The following is a 25,707-nucleotide window of genomic DNA, read 5'->3' as shown; positions in this document are numbered from 1 at the left end:
ACAGAAAAACCTAATATTACAGTTTTTATAATCTTTTTCATTATGGGTAACTGAATCTTTCCATTCCCTAATACATGTACAGAGCAGTGTTCTGGCTATGAGACAAGGCCTATAAAGGGACAAAGAAGGCCAGAATGCCTCAGAAGACAAGGTTAGGTATTATTTCTTAAACATAGCCTTTCGTGCCACCCCAGATTGCTTATCTGTTCTAAGGCGAGCTTTCCCTGTCTTGCACAGATTTGAGAAGACAATGGTATTAAATGTTACTAGTGCTAATCCAAGCTACAGGTAGTAACAACATCTGCCCAATGTTATCTAGCTACAATAAGCAGTCTTCGAGGAGCCAACTAGTATGACTTCTTAATCCTGGATTTTGGAACTGGAAGAGAGCTTCACCAATAGTTAGCAGATCACCATCATTCATTTCTTAAATACTTACGGGCTGCTATTATGTGCTAAAAGATACTGGGGGTACAGTGAAAAGTAAAACTAGAACAGACAGTAGGCTGAAAAGTGAAAAGTGCTAGTCGCTCAGTCGTTTCTGACTCCTTGAGATCCCATGGACTGTAGCCCATCAGGCTCCTCTGTCCATGGAATTCTCCAGGCAAGAATACTGGAGTAGGTTGCCATTCCCTTCTCCAAGGGATCTCCCCAATCCAGGGATCGAACCCAGGTCTCCTGCATTGTAGGAAGATTCTTTACCACCCGGGTCAACATGCTATCATATTATTTCCCTACCTAAAAAACATGTCCACAGTGGTGCCCTTTCTCTTATTCTCCTTGGTTTAGGTTTAAGTGTCTTTCATAAAATGTCCCTCATCCCTGGAAGGATATTTAATAAGACTTTAAGTAGTTAGATGGTGAGACTATTGCGGATATTTTTTATTTTTTTTAAACCTTTATTTTTTAATAGTGAGCACATATTACATTTTCATTTCAATATATATTGAATATATATTATTATTTCAATATATATGTATATATATACATATATATAAACAATATATATGTTATTTCAATAATATATGAATGAAGTCTCAGCACAAAAAATTTAAATAACATAAACAGTAAAGACATCTGGTCTCCAAGTATCTTTTAAGAAGTAACCATTATTTGTAGCTAATACCTAACTACTACATGTACTAATTATGGACATGGACCTACTACATGTCCCTAACAATAGATAGCTCTGTTGGTTTTGTACTTCCATATCTTGTTCTTTTAATATACACTTAGAGATAAAAATGGATATATAAATCTTAAAAACATGAGATCAGATAATAAATGTTTTATGACTTGCTTTATTGTTTTATTATTATTTTAAAACTAACAATGTCTTAGAGAACTTTCCATGTCAATAATTTCTTTTTAATGGCTTCATATTATTCTGTAGTTTGGGTGCATGGTAATTAAGTGAATATATATCTCATTCCTTTCTTAATGAAAAAGAACACAAATGATAAAAAATTAGAAACACTATTTTGGGCTTTGATTTCTTTTTCTCATTATGTTTCTTGCAGATAGATCTTATACGTACTAATAAGGAATTATATCATTCTTTTTCACATTGCAGGATATCTCACTACCTGGATCTACTACATGTCCCTAGTGATGGATAGTTATGTTGGTTTTGTATTTCCACCCAAATAAGCTTTAGAAATACCTTTATAATTTCAAGCTAACTAAAAAAAGAGAGACTGATAAGACTGTATCAGCATTCTGGGTATCTTATTTAAATCTTATACATTAAAAAACTGTATACCTACATTCTTCTATTAAAAATGTGAGAATACTGTTGTACATTAAAATGAGACTGGCAGGAAATATATCAAATAAACATATACTGCTTCTGTGTTAAATAAAAAAAATTAAATGGATAAAGGAAAATAAATATATGGTCATTGACATGCTTATTTTGTCTTTCCTTTAATTCTACAGGTAAACTTTCTTCACTGGATTATTATAATACTAGCACTCACAATTAATTCGTCTTATCTCACAGAGCTGAAACTACTAAACAAATATTATCCTGTTTAATATTCTATTAATTTTCCTTAGTGTTTATAATTTTAATCATTTTACTATTTACCATCTTCCCTACAGCAATGTAGGCATTTGAGATGAAGGAAAGCTCTTACACAAGATGGGATAAAATCAGTGAATACAGCTGAATTAGGCATGGGTTTCAAAGAGCAAGGATCTGTCTCTCTATCCCTAACATTTTATAAACCTACATATACATGCATTTTTCCCTTCATCCCCTTTCACAAATCAACTCAGTTTAACTGAACAAGTAATATTTACATTTAATATTTTTAAAACCTATTAACAAAATATATGACATTAAAACACTAAGGGGAATAAATGTACAATCATTTCTATAGACAACTGCTCTGAAAAAAGCATCAGATAAAATTCAGCACCATAACTAAAATTTTCACAGTACCAAGACTAGAAAGGAGCTTCCTTAATTTGATAAAAGTTATTCATCAAAATCTATGGTAAATTCAACCTAAGTTAATAGAAAGTGCTAGCTGGCATAGGAATCCAAGTTAAGAGAAATAAAAGATAAAAGGATTGGAAAGGAAGAAACAAAATTATTATTCTTCACAGTACGAATGTTGAGAGAGAAAACCCTCTAATCCATAGATAAATTATAGAATAAGAGAGTTCAGTAAGGCTACTAGATTTAAGGTCAACAGATACAAATAAATTATACTCTTATATACTAGCAACCAACTTAAAATGTAATTTAAAAAAAGATACCATTAAAAAAAAAGATACCACTTAACATCACAACAAAAAGTGTAAGATACTTGGGATAAAATCTAAACAAAAGATGTAAAGACTCACTGAAATAATAGGTATCTTTACTACTATAGAAGATCTAAATATTAATAAATGGAGCAGCATACCTTAGTGGTAGAAATTATTTATAAATTAATCTGTTAATTCAAAGCAATTTCAATCAAATACCAATAAGATATAATCCTCTTGACCTCTGGAAATTAAGAAGCTGATACTAAAATTAAGATGAAAGAGAAATGAAACCAGAACAGCTAAGAGAGTTTCTAAGAATAAGGTCTGCCCTAACATTCATCAAGATTTGTTATAATCCTATTCAAGTCAAGAGACTGTGGGGACAAACACAGAGACCAGCAGAGTATCCTTCAAAGTCTAAATTATACAGCATAGGAAATAAATTCCTATTTAGAGAACTGAACATGAAAAGAAAAATAGACATTTAAAGGAAAAGATAGAACATCCTTATGATCTTGAAAGCAGGAAAGAATTTCTTAAGATACAAAAACGATTAAAAACATGGTACCATAAACAAAGCTAAAAAACAACAGGCAAATGGATATGTATAATACACACAACAAATGATTACTATCCAGAATATGTAATGAGTACCTATAAATCAAGCTTAAAACAGTACAGTGCCAAAAGAGACATGGCTAGGTATTTCACAGAAGAGAAAACCGAAATGTCAAAAAACAAATTTTTACTATTTTATTTGTAATAAAGGAAATACATATAAAAACTCTATTGAGCTATCATTTTATACCAATCAAAATGGGCCAAAAACATTACAATGGACAATACAAGCTGACAATAAGCCAAAGGAAGAATGAAGAATGAAAATTCTCATACAGTATGTATGAATATAAACTGATATAGTCAGGAGCAAATGGTAATTTGTAGTAAGTTTGAAGATGAGCATAATTTCCAACTCAACAATTCCACTCTACTAGAATATATGCTCTACAAAAATCCTGTATCTGTGGAGGGCAACATGAATAAGAATGCTCACTGTAGTACAGTTTATAATGATAAAAAGAATGGACACAACCTAAATAACCATCAGTCAGATGGATACATTTGTACCACATTCATATAAACAAAATAAATGAGCAGGTGCTGGAATGCAGATAAATAAAATTGAGAAATAAAAAACTTGAGGAATTTGTACAAAATGAGATATTACCAACTACTTAGATTGCTAGTATCTATATATGTACAGGTGATACACAACTTTGGCAAAAATCATTCTTATTAAGGTTTTGTGATACTTTATAACTCACTTATTGATAATTGATAAAAAATTGTTTCACTGTTGGAAATGTATCCTTTAAAAAAAATTTTTTTTTAATTTATTTGGCTGCTCCAGGTCTTAGTCGTGGCATGCAGGTTCTTTTTTTTTTTTTTGCTGTTGCAACATGTGGGATGCAGCTCTCTGAGCAGGGATTGAGCCCATGCCCCCTGCATTGGGAGCTTAGAGTCTTAGAAACTGGACCACCAGGAAAGTCCCTATCCTTATTTTTAAAATTAGGTTTATTTTCTTCTTTTCATGGGTAGCAGCATTAGAATAACAACAACAAAAAAATAAGCTTGGAAATGAAACAGATTTTAATTCTATATCCAGACTAATTATCATTTTTCAGAATTTCCACTCATTTTTATGGAAAATTAGCAAAACACCCATTACTTACAGCATTAGTGTGAAGATTCAGTGTAAGATACCTACTTGTGAACGGAACATGGCAGAAACTCATCAGAAGTCTTTTTCTCATTTTTTGAAGAATTGTCTACTCATGTCTTTTGCTCTCTGATTTACTGAGCTTTTAATTCTAGGCAAAATCATTCTGTCAATGTACACTAACTCCTTGAAGAAGCTGAATGGAAGAATGTTCTATGAAGAAGTGATTAGGATTCTTTAGTTTGTACTTTACTGTGTCAAAACTGAAATTTTCTGTTAGGATGCAGCTAAAATACAGATGTGAAAAAATAAAAAATATTTACCATATTTAAGGTAATAAGGACTACATGTTCCAAATTAGTCCAAGTCCAAATGAAGAGTATAAAATAAAGCAGTAAATAATGTTGGATCCACGTAAAAACTTAACTACAATTATACTTCAACCTCCTAAGAGATTATGTGCCTCAATTTTATACATTTACTTTCATGGCTCTGAAAGTATAAGAACAGCAATTAAGATCACTTATTATACAATGCCTTTTTATGGTAATAGTGAGCAATTTAGAGGCCATGTTAGACATCTTGCATGCCTATCATTAACTAGCAAAGTATTACTGACAATAGTACTCAGGAGATATTGATAAATCAAAGGGTTGGGTTTTTCTGTTTTTAATAAAAAATATATTTACTAAAGGGTCACTAAAAGGTCACTAAATTATAAAGTGAATACAAATATTCACATAACCAACACTCAGATCAAGAACTAAATATTGGTAGTATTCTCGAAACCGCTTCCCTATCCCATTCCCAACCTTAACTTACACTTCAACCCTCAAATCCTGGTTCTTATGGTAGTCACTTTGTTTTCTTTTCAGAATTACAACATAGGTACAGATCACTAAGGACAATTTATTTTTTCCAGTTCTTCAATTTTATCTAACTGGAAACATAAAACATATAATCTTTTTGAGACTTGCTAAACATGTTTCTAACTCATTTAAACTAATAACTATTTTCTTCATTTCCATTGCTTTGCCTAACACTCCACTGAAGAAATACAGTTTATCCACTTTAATGTTGGTGGACAGTGGATAGAACTTTGTGCTTTCACTGCCAGGGGCCCAAGTTCAACCCCTGGCCAGGCAACTAAGATCCCACAAGGTGTCCTACGGCAAAAACCAAACAAACAAAAGTCTGATTATTAATGGTGGTGGACTCTTTATGCTGGCACTTTCATTTGGTTATTAGAATAATGTTATGAATATCTTATAGATGGCCTTTTTGATATACATACACATGTATATTTCTCTAATAGAAAAGGTGGTATCTCAGTAGAACTGTTGAGTCTAAAGAAAGCTGAGCGTTGAAGAATTGATGCTTTTGAACTGCAGTGTTAAAGACTATTCAGAGTCCCTCATACTGCAAGGAGATCAAACCTGCCAATCCTCAAGGAAATCAGTTCTGAATAGTCACTGACTGATGCTGAAGCTGAAGCTCCAATCCTTTGGCCACCTTATGCGAAGAACTGACTTATTAGAAAAGACCCTGACTGGGAAAGATTGAAGGCAGGAGGAGAAGGGGAGACAGAGGATGAGATGGTTGGATGGCATCACTGAATCAATGGACATGAGTCCACTGATTTGAGCAAGCTCCGCGAGTTGGTGATGGACAGAGAAGCCTGGTGTGCTGCAGTCCAAGGGGATGAACGACTGAACTGAACTAAGGATGTGTATCTCCAACTTTCCTGGATAATGCCAAAATCTTCCAAAGTGGTCTTAACAACTAACTCTCTCACAAGCAGAGTTTAAGAGTTTAATGTTAGCCTTTCTGGGGATGTGACGTCTCATTAAAAAAAAACTATTTGAGGTATAACTTACATACAATAAAATGCATTTTAACTGTATAGCTCAATGATTTTGACAAACGTATACCTCAATGCTATTTGTTGTTCTTGTTCAGTTGTTCAGTCGTGTCCAACTCTTTCCGACCCCATGGACTGCAGCATGCCAGGACTCCCTGTCCTTAACCATCTCTTGGAGCTTGCTCAAACTCATGTCCATTGAGTCAGTGATGCCATCCAACCATCTCATCCTCTATGCTATTATCACTCCAATTAAGACAAAATATGTCATCACCCCCGAAAGTATTTTCCTGCCCCTCTTTAATCAGCTTCCATCACATCTGCTTCAGGCAACCACTGATCTGATTCCTTTCATAATAAATTTGTTTCAGAATTTCACATAAATGGAATTATATGGTATACAACATTTTGTTTGGCTTTTTTGCACATCTTACTTGAGATTCATCCATACCATTTTATAAATTAGTTTTTTTAAATTGCTGGATAGTATTTCATTGTGTAAATAAATCACAATTTGTTTCTCAGTTTACTTGTTGCTGGGCATTTGGGTTGTTTCCAGATCCTAGTTATTATGAACATGTACAAACCTTTGTATGGACCTATTTTTTTTTTTTCATTTCTCTTGGGAAAAGACCTAAGAATAGTTAGGACATATGACAAGAAAATATTTAAATTTTTAAAAATATGCCAAAATATTTTTCAAAGTGGTTGTACTGTTTTATACTCCTACCGTTTCTAATTGTTCCACATTCTTGCCAACACTTAGCATTGCTGGGTTTTTTACTTTAGCAAGTCTAGCAAGAGTGAAGTGATATCTCATTGTGGTTTTTATCTGCATTTTCCTGATGAGCAATGATGTTTAATATCTTCTCAGGTGCTATTGACCATTCCCATAATCTTTTGTGTAGTGTATTTTTTTGACCATTGTTAAAAATAGTTTGAGTTATGTAAGCTTTTCATATATTCTAGACACAAATCTTTTGTTCAGGATATATTATGCAAATATTTGAAACTTTTTCAAATTTCAGTAGCTTGCCTTTTCATCTTCTTAACAGTGTTCTTAAGAGATGGTTTTCACTTAGATTAGGTTTCCAACATACAAAGAAATCTTTGCTTACTCCAAGGGCATGAATATTTTTCCTCTTTTCTTAGAAGTTTCTCAGTTTTAATGTTTATTTTTTGTACAAATACCCAACTGTTCTGGTATCATTGAGAAGACTATTCTTTCCCCATTGAATTTGGCCCCTCTGTCAAATATCAATCAACCACATAGATGTTTATAGCTATTCTAATTATTTTTTAGCTTTTTGGCTAAGATCAAGTGTAGTATCTGTAGCCATTTCGTAACTTGATTTATATGTCCATCTTTAAAACCTCAGTATCACAGTTTTCCTTACTGTAGCTTTATAGCATGTCTTGAAATCAGGGATTATAAATCCTCCAACTCTGATCTTCTTCAAAATGGTTTTAACTGTTCTAGATTCTCTGCATTTTCAAGTAAATCTTAAAATCAGCTTGTCAATTTATTTTTTTTTTTTTTAAGTGAGATTTTTGGTGAGATTCTGGGACTGTGTTGAGTCTACAGATCAATTTGGGAATGATGAGCATCCTAACTATTTCAGTCTTCTGCGGCAAGAACATGGTCTGCGTGTCTGACTCTTTGTGATCTCATGAACTGCAAGCTGCCAAGTTCCTCTGTTCATGGGATTTTTCAGGCAAGAATACTAGAGTGGGTTGCCATGCCCTTCTCCAGGGGATCTTCCTATCCCAGGGATCAAACCTGAGCCTCCTGCACCGTAGGCAGATTCTTTATCATCTGAGCCACCAGGGACATGGTATCTCTGTTTATTTATCTTTCTTATTTTTCTCAGGAAAGTTTTATAGGCTTTCAGTGTAGAGGGTTTGTGTACACATCTCTTTTAAAATCTATCTAGTGCTCGCTTTGGTACTACCTGTACTAAAATTGGAATGATAGAGAGATTAGCATGATCCCTGTGCAAAAGATGAAAAAAAATCTATTCCTAAATATTTCAAAAATATTATTCTGAATAGTACATGTGTTTTTCATTTTCCCAACTGCTGAATGCCGGTATTATTTATTATACTGCTAGTATTATTATGCAACTAGTGTCTTGTGATCTGGCAAAATGCATCTATTAATTCTAGTAGGATTTTTTGGGGGGAGTAGATTTCTTCAGATTTTTTTATGTAGACAATTATGTCTTTTGCAAACAGCGATAGTTGTATTACTTCCTTTACAATATTACACTTTCACTTTTCTTGGACCACCAGCACAATGTTAGATAGAAGTAGTGAGAGAAAGCATCCTCCTCTTAATCTTATGGCAAAGTCGTTCACTCTTTGATACTGAGTATGATGATGCCTGTGTGCTTTTCTAGATTCTTTGATCAGGTTGGAGAAGTTTCCTTTTACTGCTACTGTGTTACAAATTTTTATCATGATAACATTAAAATGTGTCAAATGATTCTTCTGTCTGTTGAGAAGATTACATTTTTTTGGTCAGGTGTCAGATTCAGAGGAATACGAGCCTCATAAAATTGAGTGGAAACGCCTTTTTTCTTCTGTTTTCTGAAATAATCTGTGTAAGACTGGTATCATTTTTTCTTAAATGTCAGATAAATTTCAGCAACGAAATCAACTGGGACTGGAGTTTTGTTAGAAAGGATTATGAATTCAATTTCTTAACAGATACCAGACTACTCCAGTTTTCTTTGAGCTAACTTTTTAACATTGTGCGTAAGTTATCAAATTAATTAGTATATAACTGTTCCCTTATCAACCTTTCACTTCTGAAAGATCTTTAATGATAAACCCTTCTTTAATTTTTGACACTAATAATCTGTTTGGTTATTTCTTTTCTTTTTTTTTGATTAGCCTTCCTAGGAGTTTAAAATTTTTAACTTTTTTAAAGGAATCAACTTTTGGTTTCATTCATCTTCTATACTGTTTGTTTTCTATTTAATTAACTTTTGCTCAAGTTTTATTATTTCTTACTTTCTATTTAATTTTTTCTTCTATTTGAAGATAGAAATATCATGTGGTAGTCTGCCTCCAACATGATCCCTACTAAGTCTTTCCTCATGGGATTTTGCACCTTTGTGTAAGTCTCTCCTACACTGAATATAACTGGTTTATGTAACTAATAAGACATTACAAAACTGGCAGAATATAGCTTTCAATACTAGGCCTTAATGTCATTACAGCATCTGCCTTGCTCTCTCATGGACTGCTTGCTCCAAAGAAGCCAGCCACAATATCACGAGGACACTTAACCAACCCTGCCTGTTGAGAGGTCCAGGTGGCAAGAAACTAGGTCTCTAGCCCAAACTTACCAACTGAGTTTTACAGATAATAAAACAAGACTTACTCATCCCTTTAAACATTCAAGTATCTACTATATAAGGGACTCCTTTGTGGGTTAGAATTTAAAGATAACCAGACAAAGCCTCTCCATTTTAACAATAGATTCTGGTCAAGCAACTCAGTTCATTCCTTCCCCAAACTCCACTAAAACTCTGGTAAGGAATTAAGGAGAAAAAAAAAAAAAAAAAAGCATAACTCTAGAAGGAAGGGAGGATCGAAAATAGAAAATGTACCATTTTCGAAGATGGAAAACAAGTAGATAAGCTGTAACTGACACAGCAGATGGGATTCTCAAAAGGTGTGAGAAACGGTAGCATCAGGTGCCTCTGAAACTGGTGATAGAAGAACAGAGGCGGTGCAGAAAAATAAAGAGAGAAGCTGTTTAAGAAGCAGGTAAAGTCCTAGATGCCTGTCTAGCTCCATTCACATTGTGGAACAACTGCCTCATCTTTATCCTGGCATAATCTGTAAGTGTATTCTCTGGAAAAAGTAAAAGACTTTTTGGAGGGAAGATGTCAGGCACAGCTGAGGGCACAAGACTGTACCCAAAACAAATAATTAAGTGACCATAAATACTAATTCCTGAATGCAGACACTCCCCAAGCCAAAATCCCCAACTTGGCTTCCAGAATGCATATAACAAGACTATTACCCTTCAGGCAGGAGTCTGAAGTCTGGGTAATTGACTAGCTAAGAGGAAAGACCTAACTAAGGTCACTAACATTATAGGTTCCCTAGGATCAGCCCAATTAAACCACTCTATGATAAAGCTCAAAGTCAACTAGTCCCACTAATGAATTCAAAGCATCGAGTCAATGTTTTAGATTCCCACTGCATCATGAATAAATAATCAAGGACACCACATACTTGAAGGAAGCTTCTGAAATGGAGGACAGTGATCAAAACAAACAAACAAAACAGAATTTGGAGGAACAAGAAGCATGCGCAAGAAAAAGAAAACTCAACAGACTGGTTCCAAATAGGAAAAGGAGTACGTCAAGGCTGTATATTGTCACCCTGCTTATTTAACTTTTATGCAGTGTACATCATGAGAAACGCTGGACTGGAAGAAACACAAGCTGGAATCAAGATTGCCGGGAGAAATATCAATAACCTCAGATATGCAGATGACACCACTCTTATGGCAGAAAGTGAAGAGGAACTAAAAAGCCTCTTGATGAAAGTGAAAGAGGAGAGTGGAAAAAGTTGGCTTAAAGCTCAACATTCAGAAAACGAAGATCATGGCATCTGGCCCCATTGCTTCATGGGAAATAGATGGGAAACAGTGGAAACAGTGTCAGACTTTATTTTGTGGGACTCCAAAATCACTGCAGATGGTGACTGCAGCCATGAAATTAAAAGACGCTTACTCCTTGGAAGAAAAGTTATGACCAACCTAGATAATATATTCAAAAGCAGAGACATTACTTTGCCGACTAAGGTCCGTCTAGTCAAGGTTATGGTTTTTCCAGTAGTCATGTATGGATGTGAGAGTTGGACTGTGAAGAAGGCTGAGTGCCGAAGAATTGATGTTTTTGAATTGTGGTATTGGAGAAGACTCTTGAGAATCCCTTGGACTGCAAGGAGATCCAACCAGTCCATTCTGAAGATCAAACCCTGGGATTTCTTTGGAAGGAATTATGCTAAAGCTGAAACTCCAGTACTTTGGCCACCTCATGCGAAGAGTTGACTCACTGGAAAAGACTGATGCTGGGCGAGATTGAGGGCAGGAGGAGAAGGGGACGACAGAGGATGAGATGGCTGGATGGCATCAGTGACTCGATGGACATGAATCTGAGTGAACTCCGGGAGATGGTGATGGACAGGGAGGCCTGGCGTGCTGCGATTCATGGGGTTGCAAAGAGTCGGACACGACTGAGTGACTGAACTGAACTGAAGGTAAATTATCTTCAGTGAGCACAGAGAAGATAAGATACTACCATATGTGAAACAAGAATAGTATGCTATTATAAAATAACATTCAAGAAATAAAAAATGATTAGAAATTAAAAGCATAATAGCAAAAATGAAAAAGTGAAGAGGTTTAGAGGATAAAGGTAAGTAAATTTTCGAGAAAGCAAAGTAATATAAGGGAAACAAAACTTCACCAAAGCTATTTAAAAAGTTGGAACATCACTGATAAATTTATGAAGGAAAAATTATTTCCAACACAGAAACCCAGCTAAACTTTCATTTAGGTTTGTTGATACATTTTCCAATGTGTAAGACATCAAAATTTTTGCTTCTTGTGTACCCTTTTCTCCTGAAACTTCTAAATATTAAAAAATGAGGGGTAGGGAGAGAAATGGATACAGAGAATGATGTTTGATCCCAAGACGACAGCTGTGCATCAAATATGAAGAACATATTCAATTAGCCTGAAGCAGTGTAAATCAAGAAACAGATTTGTTGGAAACTGTCACTGAAATTCCTGCTGGAAAATACTTTTTCTAATGTGAGGTTAGACTAAATAAAGCCTGATACAGGTATCTTTACTTGGCTGAGTTTGATCAGTGTTGATAAACCTGCTGCTTGCCTGTTTCACCCTAAAGAAAGGTTCTGCTTTGTTCTGCTTCTGAGGACTAATTTGAATACTATAAAAATCAAATTGTTGACTTTCACTTTCATTGAGGGATCGTATACCTGAACTTAAGGCAATCATATGAAGCAAGTGACACTAATATTGTGATTAATAAATTATTTATTGGAAATCTGTTTTCCTTGCAAGAAAGCATATTCAGTGTGAACTTCTGACTCAAGCAGAATAAATAATTATCAAATTCTGCTTATATATTCTGACCATTTTCTTCTAGCAGCAAAACAGTGAATATGCTATAGAAAGCTACATTTTACTGAAAAGCACAAAGAAGCAAATAAAGTATATAAAAATAAAAAAACAATTCTAACTCAGATGTCCTGGGTCAGAAATTTGTCCTGTCAGGAAACTTGCTTCTTAAAGGATACAGGAAAAAGCTGTGAATATTAAAAGCATAAACTTTGGAAACAGAAAAGTTAACCTCTATCACTTAAATGTAAATGACTGTGCCTCTACACTTAATAGGTTACATTACATATAAAGTAATATAAATATAAAATACAAACTATGTGATCTTTAGAGGGAGAAACTCACTTTAGAGAGAGAAAATTTAGAGATTGTGTCTCTAAACTTCAGTTGGAGGTATCACCTAACTCATACAACAATGATGATGTTCAGATGAGATACAGTTGTCTCTTGGTTCCTACAGAAGATTGGTTCTGGAACTCCCTTTGTACATCAAAAAGCGGTGGAAGTTCAAGTCCCTTGTAGAAAATGATGCATTACAGTCAGCCCTCAGAATCCATGGTACCCAGGTAATGAGGGCTGACCGTAATTAATGTAAAATGTTTAGCATTCTATCTGTGACAGGTATCTTCAGGGAGATACAACTAATAAATATTAATTCTTTTTGTTCTTTTGGCTGTACTGTGACTTGTAGGCTCTTAGTTTCCTGACCAGAGATTGAAACCGTGCCCTTGGCAGTGAAAGCATGGAATCCTAACCACTGGACTGCCAGGGAATTCCTATAGTTACTCTGGTACTCTTAAAATGCGTACTTAGAAAAACAAAATGCAAACTGCAACTGAGTCTGGCCTAACAAGTATACTGTATTTCACTGACTCTAAAAGCCCAATTATGGTAAGGTACATCAGTACTGTAGTTGCCAAATTTTCCAATTAAATTGTGACAAGCCATACACTGCAAGACATCTCCCAATTTCAGAGATGATGAAATGTGAAGAAAAAAATTTTTTTTCTTTCTTAGATTGGTAAAATTCATTAAATTTAGTTATATAGTTGAGAGTTAAGATACTATATACCATGAAAACAATCATTTTGAAAACAAGATGAAGTCACTATTACAATTAAATTGCTTGCTTTCTTAAAGTACTTTTCCATGTTTATCATCACCACAAATTTTACCTAAGCTCCCATTTGTCACTTCCTCAGAGAAAAATTCCTTCATCACTGAGACTAGAATGGATTCCTTTGTTGCACAGTCCCACTGTATTTATTCAGTTCAGTTCAGTCTTCTCTGCAATACTCATCATATATTGCTCAATAAAATAATCTTCTCCAGTTGATCTCAAGTTCAATAAAGACTATTTTGTTCAGTAAAATATACCAAGTGCAAAGGTTGCAAAATCATACAAACGAGAAAGGAAATATAAGCAAGTAAGGTGGTCAGTGCAATACTTTCCCTCATTATTTTTCACAGCACCAGTACATATTATTACAGTTTCAAAATAAACCCATTTAAAATTTTAGGCTTTATTTCATTTCATTAAGATAAGAGAGAACTTTAAGAAAAATCCATGTTGATATATGTATATTTAGTTCATTCATTTAACTTACATATAATAGTGTATACCACAATATGACAATATTCATGTACTCATTCCAATATTTGCTTATCCTATTATTCACAGGAATCAGGATGTTTCTAATTTTCTGCTACAGCAAAAAATATCTCAGTATGCAAGATACCTCTATGGTACATTAAGGGTTTTAAGATATGTTCAATTTCATTTTCACTTCATCTTTTCTAGATATTGAAAACTGCTCTCCAAAGCTGTATCAAATCATACTCCTATAAAGAGTGCACAAGATATTTCCTTATACTTTATCCTCACCAACATCTGTTAAAATTTTATAAATTTGATAGGTGTCAAATGGTACCGATCTCACTTGTATTTTCTTGACTAATAATGAATTTGAGAATTTGATTTTCATGGGTTTATTGACCATCTGTGTTTCCTCTTTTGCGAATTAGCTATTTTTTTTTTTTAAACTGATCTCCCTGTAAAGTTTTTGGTTATATATGCTGTAAATACTCTCTTAGCATTTTAACTTTGTTTATGATTCATCTGTAACAAATAAGCTTTAAATTTTTGATGCAGCCAAGCTTATCAGTATTTTCTTGAAAGAATTTTAAAGCTTTGCTTTTCAAATTTTAGATTATAATCTACCTAGAAATAAATCTGGGATATGATATGAGATGGGTTTAATTATTTTTTTCTTATAGTTAACAACTGTATAAATACCATTTATTAAATATTTCACTCTTTCCTCAGTGATCCAAAATGCCAACTTAATTGTAAATTACATTGATTCATCACAGTCACTTATTTTTCCATATAAATCTTAATACAGACTTCTCAAGTTTCACTATATGCCCTATTGGGATTTTACTTAAAATTCATTTACAGATTAATTTTTGGAGAACTGATACCTTATCAAACAGAGTCTTCTCAATAAGCTTAATATATTTCTTTCATTCAGATTTTTGCTTATATCTTTCCATAAATTTTTTTACTTAGGAGACCTCTCAGAAATTTTTCATTCCTGTGTATCCCCTTTTTGACCCAAACTCCTGATGCCATCACACTGACAAAAGCCCAGCTAAGACATCATTTACTTCTACAAATATTTTCCTAACTTTCCAGATTCAATTAGACACTCCTCCTCCATGTTCTTAGTTTTATTTATTCATTCTTTGCTTAGTATGCCCAGGAGTTGTGTCAGGCACAGAGGTTATATATATACACTGGTGAATAAGGTGGACAGTCCCTAGCTTCACAGAGCTTTCATTATAACAGGAGACAAAGAATAATAAACACATTCAAGGTGACACATGGTATTACTGGGGAAGTATACTGTGCTATAAGAATACTTGAGAGAAATGTGTAACTCTTGGGGGATGGTTGGATGCGGGGGAGATGGCTGGATTGGGGGAGAAGGTGTCAGTTACTGCTTTTCAAGGAAGTAACATGCAGACTGAAGCCTGTAAGAAGAACAGAAGTTAGCAAACACAGTAGTGACTAAATACCATAGCACTGACATCCCTGTCTTACTGCTGATTTTACTGGAAGAGCTCCACTGCTTAACTGTGAAATCATCTATTCTCTGAATATGTTTCCTCCCTTGACACCATTTCTTGGCTCTAATACTGCCTATAACAATTATTAATTGCTCTCTGGTTCTTCTTTCTTCCTTAAATGCTAGTATTCTCCATGGCTCTCTCCTTTTCATTTCTTTTTTCAACCTAAATATTATTTCTAAAGGAAATTCTCCATTTTCAGAGTTTCAAATATGGATATATGTACTAAGGACTCCCAAAACTTTTACCTTTTCCTCACTCCACTACAGATTTTCACATCTGCATTTCCAACTACATACTAGATGACTCTCTGTATGTTCCACAGAATCCTCAAGTGTTAAACATATTAACATTTGATCTTTTTATACATGGTATAAACTGCCAACTAACCAGTGAAAGCAGATCTCCCTCCCATATTCAGAATCATCGTTCATAATGATATGAATGAGTCACTATTCTGAATGTATGTTGGTGAGTATGCACTTCTCGAAAGCCAGTTTATAAAATAAATGCAGTTACTAAAGGTTTGGGAATATGAAGGTTGTTTCAAAGACTGAATAATCACAGAATTTTAAAATTATTATTATATTTTTAATCATAGAATTTTATAGGCCAGGTACGAGTTTATTTTTAAAATTTTAAATATATAAATATCGCTAGGCTACAAGTTGCCATTCAATCAAACACAAATCTAGATATTGTGGTGAAGGTATTTTATAGATATAATTAAATTCCATGATCAGTTGACTTTAAGTAAAGGAGATTATCCTGGATAATGTGGGTGGACCTCATTCAGTTAGTTGAAAGGCCTTAAAAATGGGGCTGAGGTGTCACTAAGAGAGAAAAGAAATTCCACTTATGGACAGCAGCTTCAGCCCACACCCGTTCGTTCTAGCCTGCCCTTCCTGATAGCCTACACTAAGAACTTCAGACTTGACTAGGTTGCCCCTACAACTGTGTAAACCCAATCTCTCTATATATATTTTCTTACGTCCAAAAACCAATTCCTTCAAAAATCTAGTTAACCTTCTGGTCTATTTATTTTCAATCAGTTCCATGTACCAGTGACTACACCCAAACTTTTTTTCTGGACATGGTTTTTAAACCTATTTTTTCAATTTAATCTTGTAATATGTTCCTTCCTCTCCATCCCACATTATACCATCACCATCTCTTACCTGAACTAGTGATTGAAAAAGCCTCCTAACTGGCTTCTCAGATTAGTTTTTTTCTCCTCTATCTATTCTCCACACTGCTGCCAGAGGTCTCTTTCTGGAAAACAAATATGATCATGTCACTATCCTTCTTTAAAATTTTTGAAGTCTTCCTACATACAGGATAGAGGTAAATTTGTTTTCTATTTCATTAATTTTTTTAAACTCTTATTTCCTTCTATTTTTCTCTGCATTTAATTATGTTATTTTTCTAACTTATTAAGATGAATATATAGGTCATTGATGCTTTTCTCCCTTTCTAATAGGCATTTAAGGTTTTAAATTCTCTCTAAGAATTGCGTTAGCTAGTCATACCAATTCTTGTATGTACTATTTTCATTACCCTTTAGTTTAAAATATTTAAAATTTTCTTTGACCAATGAGTTATTTAGAAATTTTTGTAATATCCAAAGCAGAACTTTGTAAGTTCCAATAGGAAAATAGCAGCAGTTTATTTCCAAAATTTCCCACTTTCCCCCTAGAACTCATTACAGAGCAACAAAGATAATCTGAAAAGAGAGAGAGAGAAAAGAAAAGAGAAGAAACCCTATATCTTCAATGAACCTAGGAGACAATTAAAATCTGAAAGTGCCAAATTGTAAGTAAATATGGCCCCAAATACTTGGGAACCTCTGCAAAGGAGAAAGTCATGAAAGATGAAAGACACTCTAGTGGGGCAACAGCAGCAAATTTTTACTCCAGAAAGAGAGGGTCTTATCCTAAATGGGAACTGCAATGCTTAGTACTGAAACTGAATGGGGGGCTCTCAGAAGGAAGTAGAGAAAGGAGTGTAGAAAGTGTCATGAGAGTCAATTGAGGGTGAACCAGAAGTGACAGGTCTCAGATAGGACTCCCTTTTAAAACCAAGGCTGCACTGTCCTTCTGTAATTTAAAACTTGAAGAAAAGTTAAATGAATAGTACAATGAACTACCATATACCCTTCACAGATTCTCTAACTGTTAACATTTGAGCATGTACTTTAAAAGGCGAGAGCTGAATTCCTTGGTAGCAGAAAGTCCTTAAACATTTATTACTGAGAGGCAAAGGAGATGTGGCTTTATTCTGAAGAAAGAATCCATCAGAACAGAAGAGAATAGGTCTTGAGCAGAGAAACCTGGAAAACCACCTTGCTCCTAATGTCCTGTCCCACCTCCTTCTCCCACTCCAGTCTCTTCTAATAGGTGGTTTGAGAAAACTTATCTCACTCAAATACGAGTAACGAAAGGGGCAAGTATCTATACAAAAATACCATTTAAAAAATGTAAAAAAGCAGCACAACATCCCGGACAAAGAAAACTCAACAAAATACACCACTACAAAATAGATAAAACTATAACACTACTTTTCAATATGAATCCGAAATTTCTTAATGCAGCTATGAAGAAAGAGCTCAGAGCAGAAATTTAAGAACTCAGGGAAAGACAAACAGGTAAGAGGAGAAAATGAAATAAGCACTGCAGAACTCATGAAAGAAATGGAAGAAAAAGACTTTTCAAATTAAAAAAATGAAGACAAAACTACAATGAGCAAATGGTAAAAATTATACCATAAAAGAAACAGTAAAGAACAAGCAGGATAGAATTTTTTAAAAAGAAAATAAAATGACAGATTAAAAAAAAAAAAGATAAAAGAGTTGAACCTACATCCTCAAAGGGGATCCCATGTTTTAAATAAAACTGACTCAAAATAGTCAACACTGAAGAAAAAAATCTAGCAAAATAATTATAAAAAATATTTTCAGCAACCAGACAAAAAAAGAAGGTACTTATAAGGGACAAGAAAATCAGCTGACATCCTAATTCTCTACTGAAAATTCAGTGTCAGAAGACAGTGGGAAAGTATCTATCAGAAACTCAAGAAAGTATAATTCAGATAAGCCATAATGGAAAAGAATATAAAAAAAAAAAAAGAATGTATATACATCTATAGCTGAGTAACTATGCTGTGCAGTAGATACTGGCACAATTTGTATATCAACTATACTTCAATAAAAAAACAGAATTAGAAAAAAAAAGTGTGATTCAATCATTTTATGTCTAATCAAGCAGTCCCCTTTAGGAATAAGGCTATAGACAAATGGTTTTCAATATGCAAAAAACCTCAGTTCTTACTCATATGAGTCAGGAAGTTACTTCAGGAAGGCCTGAAGTAACTTGAGGACAAACTGCAACCAAGAGATGCCCAGAAACAGTCTAGCAAAAGGACTTGCAATTAGCACCAAGACATACAACTGTATAAGATGAGCACAGATGGAATGTAGCTGTGACATGCTCAAAACCATGGGAATAACAGTGTATGCAAATACATGGAGAACAGAACAATCATAAAAAGCAGGATAAACTAACTGAGGGCACACTTTACAGCAACAGAGTCAAAGCTGAGAGTCAAGTAGTAGAAATTTAAGTAAAATCATAATAAACAATATAATAATGCTATGTTGGCTAAAACTAGTTAATAAAGGAGAGGAGGGGAAGGAAGAGAATAAAGTTAACATAAAAGTTACTTATTAAGGAAAGCAAAAGATACTGCTTTGAAGAGGGAGAAAGATGAGTATTAAATGAGAGTATGAAGGTAACCACTGATAGGGTTCCTAATAACAGAACTAGCATTTAAAAAGCACAGAAAACAGACCACATGGATTGTAATCCTTCTGTCAGATAATGTAGATTTTTGGCCCAAAAGTACACTTTATCATTGTAAAGGTATAAATTACAACAAAGAATAAAAACAGGTATACATATGCTCCTAATACTATGGTAGCAAATTAAGAAAGTGGAAGTATAAAAAGAAATAGAAACATGATAGGAAGCTTAAATTTATTTCTCCCATTCTGAGACAAGTAAACAGAAATAAGGAAATAGACGATGTAAACAACATAATCAAAACTGAAGAGCTAAAGGATATTCATTTAACTCTATCCTAAAAAATGATTGTATCTTATTCTCAAAGAGCTATTGAACTTTCATTTCATAAATTCTGATGATGTTAGGTTACTAAAAAAAAGACCTCAATAAATTCTAAAAACAGAAATACAAACTATATTCTCTGATAAACACAATGAAACTAGAAATTTACAACACAATCTGAAAATAAAAAGATCTTCAATATGAAAATTTAAAAAGTTATCTCAAACAACACTGGATAATAGAGGAAATACAAATGAAATCTGTGGTGTTTTGAGAAAATAATATAATCCTGTGGGATGCTAGTTCCTTGACCAGGGACAAAACCCAGACCCTAAGCATGAAAGCATGGAGTTCTAACCACTGAATGGCTAGGGAATTTCCAAAATAATCATTTTAAATTCTTTTTTTAATGAGAAAAATGAAATTAACTGAGTTACGACTATAGTTCAAAAAGTTAGGAAAGGGACTTCCCTGGTAGTCTGGTGGTAAAGAATCCGCCTTCCAATGTAGGGGATGCTAGTTTGATCCCTGGTCTGAGAACTGAGATCCCATGCCAAGAGGCAAATAAGCCCACACACACGTGGCAACCAGAGAGGCCTGCTGAGCCTCTGAGCCTCAGTCAGTGCGCTCTAGAGCCCACATGCTACAGCTAGAGAAAGCTGGCGGGCCACAAGGAAGACCCAGTGTAGGAGGGAAAAAAGAAGTTGGGGAAACAACTAAGGTAACTGAAGAAAAGTAGAGGGAAAAATTTATTAGGCTAAAAAAGAAACTGAGGAGTCAGAAGACAAGGCCAGAGAGCTCAGAAAAAATTCCAAAACCTCTTTGGTGGAGGCAGGTGGCAGAGTGAGGAGCAGAAAACAGGGTGATTAAAGTACTGCTGCTGCTGCTGCTAAGTCACTTCAGTCGTGTCCGACTCTGTGCGACCCCATAGACGGCAGCCCACCAGCTCCCCTGTCCCTGGGATTCTCCAGGCAAGAACACTGGAGTGGGTTGCCATTTCCTTCTCCAATGCATGAAAGTGAAAAATGAAAGTGAAGTCATTCAGTCATGTCTGACTCCTAGTGACCTCATGGACTGTAGCCTACCAGGCTCCTCTGTCCATGGGATTTGCAAGGCAAGAGTACTGGAGTGGGGTGCCATTGAGTACTACCTCTCCTAATTAAGAGTAAAAAGGAGAAAGCACAAAGATTAAAAAAGAATTAATGGGGATAAACGACAGAAATAGATAAAATTAAAAAAAAAAAGAGACCACTTAGTAAATAATTTTCTAGTATATAATTTTCTAATTAGATATAACTAGCAAAACTGAATACAGAGAGCCTAAACAGACTGATTTTCACAAAATAAATGAAAGCTTTAAAAGAACTATTCACTGAACAAAATGTAACAAACCAGGCTACAAAATTTTACATGGGAATTTCATGAAATCTTAAAAGAGCTGATAATTTTAACACTATTTAAAAACTGTCATACATTTTAGAGCACAGGCAACTTCCAAATTTTTTGTGAAATTAAAGATTAATACCAAAACTTGAAAAAGACTGCATTAAAAAAGAGAAGATTGCAGATCAGATCAATCTTGCTTTTTTTTTTTGCAACTTGATTAAAAAGGTAAAGTGTTAAAAAACAGAATTCAGCACCACATTAAAAGAATCTAGAAACACAAATTTAGTTCAGTGTTTTTTAAAAGGGGAGAAAACAGCATATAAAGAACTCCCCAGATACTAAAAAGACATCTGACAAAAAACATACATTATTGATTGAAAGTACTCAATAAAATGGAAACCAACAGAGGCTTCTAAGCATATACATATATACATGCACTCATCATACTTAATGCAGAAATACTGCAGCATTCCTTCTAAAGTAAGGAATACAAAGAGGATGCCCACTACTCTCTAACAGTTAACACTGTTCTAATTAGTCAATATAACCTGATAAAAAATATTAGAGGTGTAAAAATCCAAAGAGGTAAAACTATCACTATTGCAGATAAAATGATGATAACCTAGAAACTGCAAGGAAATAACTTGAAAAGTTAATGGAATTCAATAAGGCAGAGAGAAAAAAGTTACTATATAGCAATTAAAAGACTTCATGTATATAAAAAATAACTAGTTGGAATATAAGTTCATTTAACAAGAAAAAAGAGAAAGAGAGAGAAAATATCCAGGAATGATAATACGAAACGGCAAATTTTATGTGAAAGTGGTAGTCACTCAATCGTGTCCAACTCTTTGCAACCCTATGGACTATAGCCCGCCAGGTTCCTTTGTCTACGGGATTCTAGAGGCAAGAATAATGGAGTGGGTCCCCATTCCCTTCTCCAGGGAATCTTGCCAACCTATGGATTGAACCCAGGTCTCCTGTATTGCAGGCAGGCTCTTTACTGTCTGAGTCACTAGGAAAGAAAATTTTAAAACACTCCAGAAGGAAAAAAAAGTAATCCTGAACAAATGGAAAGGCATAGCATTTTCTTGGACAGAAAGATTCAGTGTTTAAGACTCAATAACTTAATTTAAAAATATAATGGAGTCACAGTCAAAGTAACAGCTCATCCTCCCACACCCACTAGATCTGACAAGGTGTTTCTAAAGCTATATAACGATATACATAAGAAGAGCCTAGAAATCTTGGAAGAGAAAAATGACACCAGCCCTAGTTAATATTAAAAGTTACAAAAGAAAGGATTGACTGAGACACACACCTGTCACCAAAAGAAAAATTTCTACAGGATAAAAAGCAAAAATAATATCAAAGATCAAAGACAAATAACAACCCAGGGATAATATCTGCAATTCATACCACAGAGGGCTAATTTCCTTGATTTAGAAAGCTCTCTCAGTAAATAAGACCAATAATCCAACAGAAAAAAAGGAGCAAAGGACATAAAAAATTAATTTTTTAAAAAAGAAATATGGTGACCCATACATATGAGAAAGGATGGCCAAATGCAAAATGGTACATAAGGAAACTATTTCTTCCAAATTTGACTGACAAAAATCTAGAGTTTGACACATCTAGTGGCAACGGTACAGGGAAACAGGTAACCTCATTTACTGATGCAAACTGTTTACAATCTCATTGGAGGGCAATCTAGCAATAATAATCAAAATTAAAAACATATCTGCCTTTGACCCATCAATCTCATCTCTTGGAATCTATCTTAAAAATAGAAATACATGAATGATGTTCTGAAATGGAAAAAAAATAAAAACATCCCTAGTATACATCTAAATAAAAATAAAATGTTGGTTGCTCAGTTGTGTTCGATTCCACGATCCCATGGACTGTAGACCTCCAGGTTCCTCTGTCCATGGGATTTTCCAGGTAGGAATACTGGAGTGGGTTGCCATGCCCTTCTCCAGGGGATCTTCTTGATCCAGGGATTGAACCCTGGTCTCCTGCATTGCAGGCAAACTCTTTACCATCTGAGTCACCAGGGAAGCAGTCAGTATATACCTAAAGACGACTTAAAAAAAATATCTTCTCAATACATCTTTACAATGGTAGATGCAGCTGAAAATGATGATGAGACTATGCACTGATCTGGAAAGATCCAGGGATCCTTGAAGGAATGGCTGACGCCAGGTACAGAGGAAGAAATATAGGTTGAATCTGGAACATTCTACTGTGCCAAAAAGCAAGAAAGCTATCAAAGACAATGAATTACCAACACAACAATGCACTTTTCCATATAGGAATTCCATCTAATGCAAAAGGAATATCAGAATAAGAAAAAATTTTAATTGGTAATCCACACTGAAATAAATGATTCAGGTGACAATGGTCAATGAATGGAATATCAGTAACTGAAAGATTGATTGGGAAATATACAATGGAGAGCTCTGGCATACTGATCTCTGAACATACTGATCAATCTTAGTTATCACTGAAGTTGGGTCTACTATATACTGGGTGCCTCCTAACACAATACACGATGGAGCACTTATGAATCAGAAGTGAATCAAGCTTCCAGGACCAACTTCCATTTCCAGGGAATATAGGAGATAAAGGAACAAGAGAATGACACTACAAGAAAACAAAAGATAAATCCAGATTTTTGGATATTCTAGAGGAAAAGCGAAAGTTTCTGCAACAGGTCAATGACATAAAATAGGAAAAAAAAAAAAACAAGAGAAAAGGAAATGGGACTACTACATTTTTAAAAGGCAAAGTAGCCAAATGTGATGTGTGGATTTTGCTTGGATCCTGATTTGAACCAACTAACTACAGAAAGATAACCTTTGAGACTATCAGGGAAATCTGTGGACAGGGAATAAGAAGCTACAAAAAAATGATCAGATTTTCTTAGATACGATGGTGGCACTGTGACTGTGTAGGAAAACATCCATATTTTCAGAGGTACATACTGTAGTAGGGACAAAATAACATGCTGTATGGGATCTGATTTAAAATTACTGCAGTAGAGGGAGAAATGTGTATAGTTTACGCAAAGGTAGAAAAATCAGGGCAATCTGAGTAATGGATACACAGATAGCAGTTTATCATACTACTATCTCTACTTCTAATATGCGCTTAAAAATAATCTTTAAAAAAAAAACCCTAAAAATGAGAATGCGACTAGCACAACATTAAACCTCAGCGGCAGGCATACTCTGCAGGTCACCAAGACCAGCAGTCTTCTTCTCTTCCTTTAAAATATGCATTTCATAATGGAATACTGACTTATCTAGTTAAGGACAAAAATGAGTTATAATAAATAGCTCAGGTGATCATGTCACGGCTTTTATATTTGTTTTCATTTGTTTACTTCATGTTTAATAGCATTCCAGGAGAAGTTCTGTATAAATGTTTTCTAAATGAAATGTAATAAAAAAAAAGGTTTTTCTTAATACATGTTTGTCTTCATGTATGTCCAAATATTAATTCAAGACACCAGTATGTATAATTATATATAAAATGTATACACACACACACACACAGAGGTCATGCAGAAATCAACTACCCAACACAGAATATGGTTTAAATTCCCTTACCATCAATATTAAGCATCATTTTCCACATGGCAGGCCGAACAGACTGATGAAATCCAAACCAAACTTCCCTGCCCCCTCCCAGAGGGTGGTCGTATCCTTCTGGAGCTGAGAAAAACGAACGCCCCACAGGTGTATATCTACAAGAATTAAAATGGTATAGTCAATCTTTTCCTTCCCATTTAATATTTAAATCTGAAGAACAGGTAAGTCTAGAGTACATAATCTTAACTTATCATAGTAAAATGCCAATCATTATGAATATATGAAACTAAAAGCTTTCCAAATTTGTGAAAGCAAAAAGCAGCTATTCTAAATGAAAAAAATCCCTCACTATACTTAAATTCTCTATACTTAAAACTAACATTAGTTTGAGTAAGGCTTAATTTTATTTAAAAAGTTTTAAAAAATAGTTCTTACCTTAAAAAATGCTACAGAATAAACAATCACTAACCAAAAAGCTACTTCGATAAATGTGTTTGTAAGACAGTATTTTTCTTCTTTGGCCACACTGTGCAGCATGTGGGATCTTATTTCCCTGACCTGGGATTGAACCCATGTCCCCTGAATTGAAAGCGCAGAGTCTGACTGGACTGCCAAGAAGTCTCAAGACAATATTTTTATTTAAAAAGACACACTGATCCTTTACATATACACAAAGATACATATATACATGTGTGAGATGCTAATATGATTAAAAGAGTAATAATTTCAACATAATTTGATACTATTATAAAAATAATGAAATCACCTTTAAGACAAAGTGATTTAACTAAAATACTAAAACTGAAAATGTATCAGTTACTCAAGATGGATAGCTCCTAAGAAAAAGGGTTAGACATTTTTTTTCTGAAAAATACCCAACAGAATAGCTAAGTAATGATGTACACTTACTTTCTTAAGTCAGAAAATTTTATGTAACTTACTTCTGTCATTGAATTGGTATG

The 25,707-nt window shown here is 34.3% G+C and overlaps 1 protein-coding gene and 1 non-coding gene across 5 annotated transcripts in view; one reads left to right on the top strand and one right to left on the bottom strand.

The window, feature by feature from the left end:
- AGO3 (argonaute RISC catalytic component 3) overlaps nucleotides 1–25,707 on the bottom strand; it is a 125,481-nt gene that overhangs the window by 50,849 nt on the left and 48,925 nt on the right. For 3 of the 4 annotated variants that reach the window (XM_004001795.6, XM_060393682.1, XM_042245406.2), the window contains exon 5: nucleotides 24,764–24,900. In XM_004001795.6, coding sequence (XP_004001844.1) covers nucleotides 24,764–24,900 — 137 coding nt within the window. Of the gene's footprint in view, nucleotides 1–16,820; nucleotides 24,901–25,707 lie in introns of those variants that run through there. The other variant, XM_012097219.4, reaches the window with a different exon arrangement.
- LOC114111240 (U6 spliceosomal RNA) lies at nucleotides 8,275–8,381 on the top strand. Its single transcript, XR_003587317.1, has one exon. It is a non-coding gene; the product is annotated as a U6 spliceosomal RNA (small nuclear RNA).

Source organism: Ovis aries, chromosome 1 (genome assembly GCF_016772045.2).
Source record: "Ovis aries strain OAR_USU_Benz2616 breed Rambouillet chromosome 1, ARS-UI_Ramb_v3.0, whole genome shotgun sequence".
Taxonomy (NCBI): Eukaryota; Metazoa; Chordata; class Mammalia; order Artiodactyla; family Bovidae; genus Ovis; species Ovis aries.
This window is presented reverse-complemented; position numbering and strand designations above follow the sequence as displayed.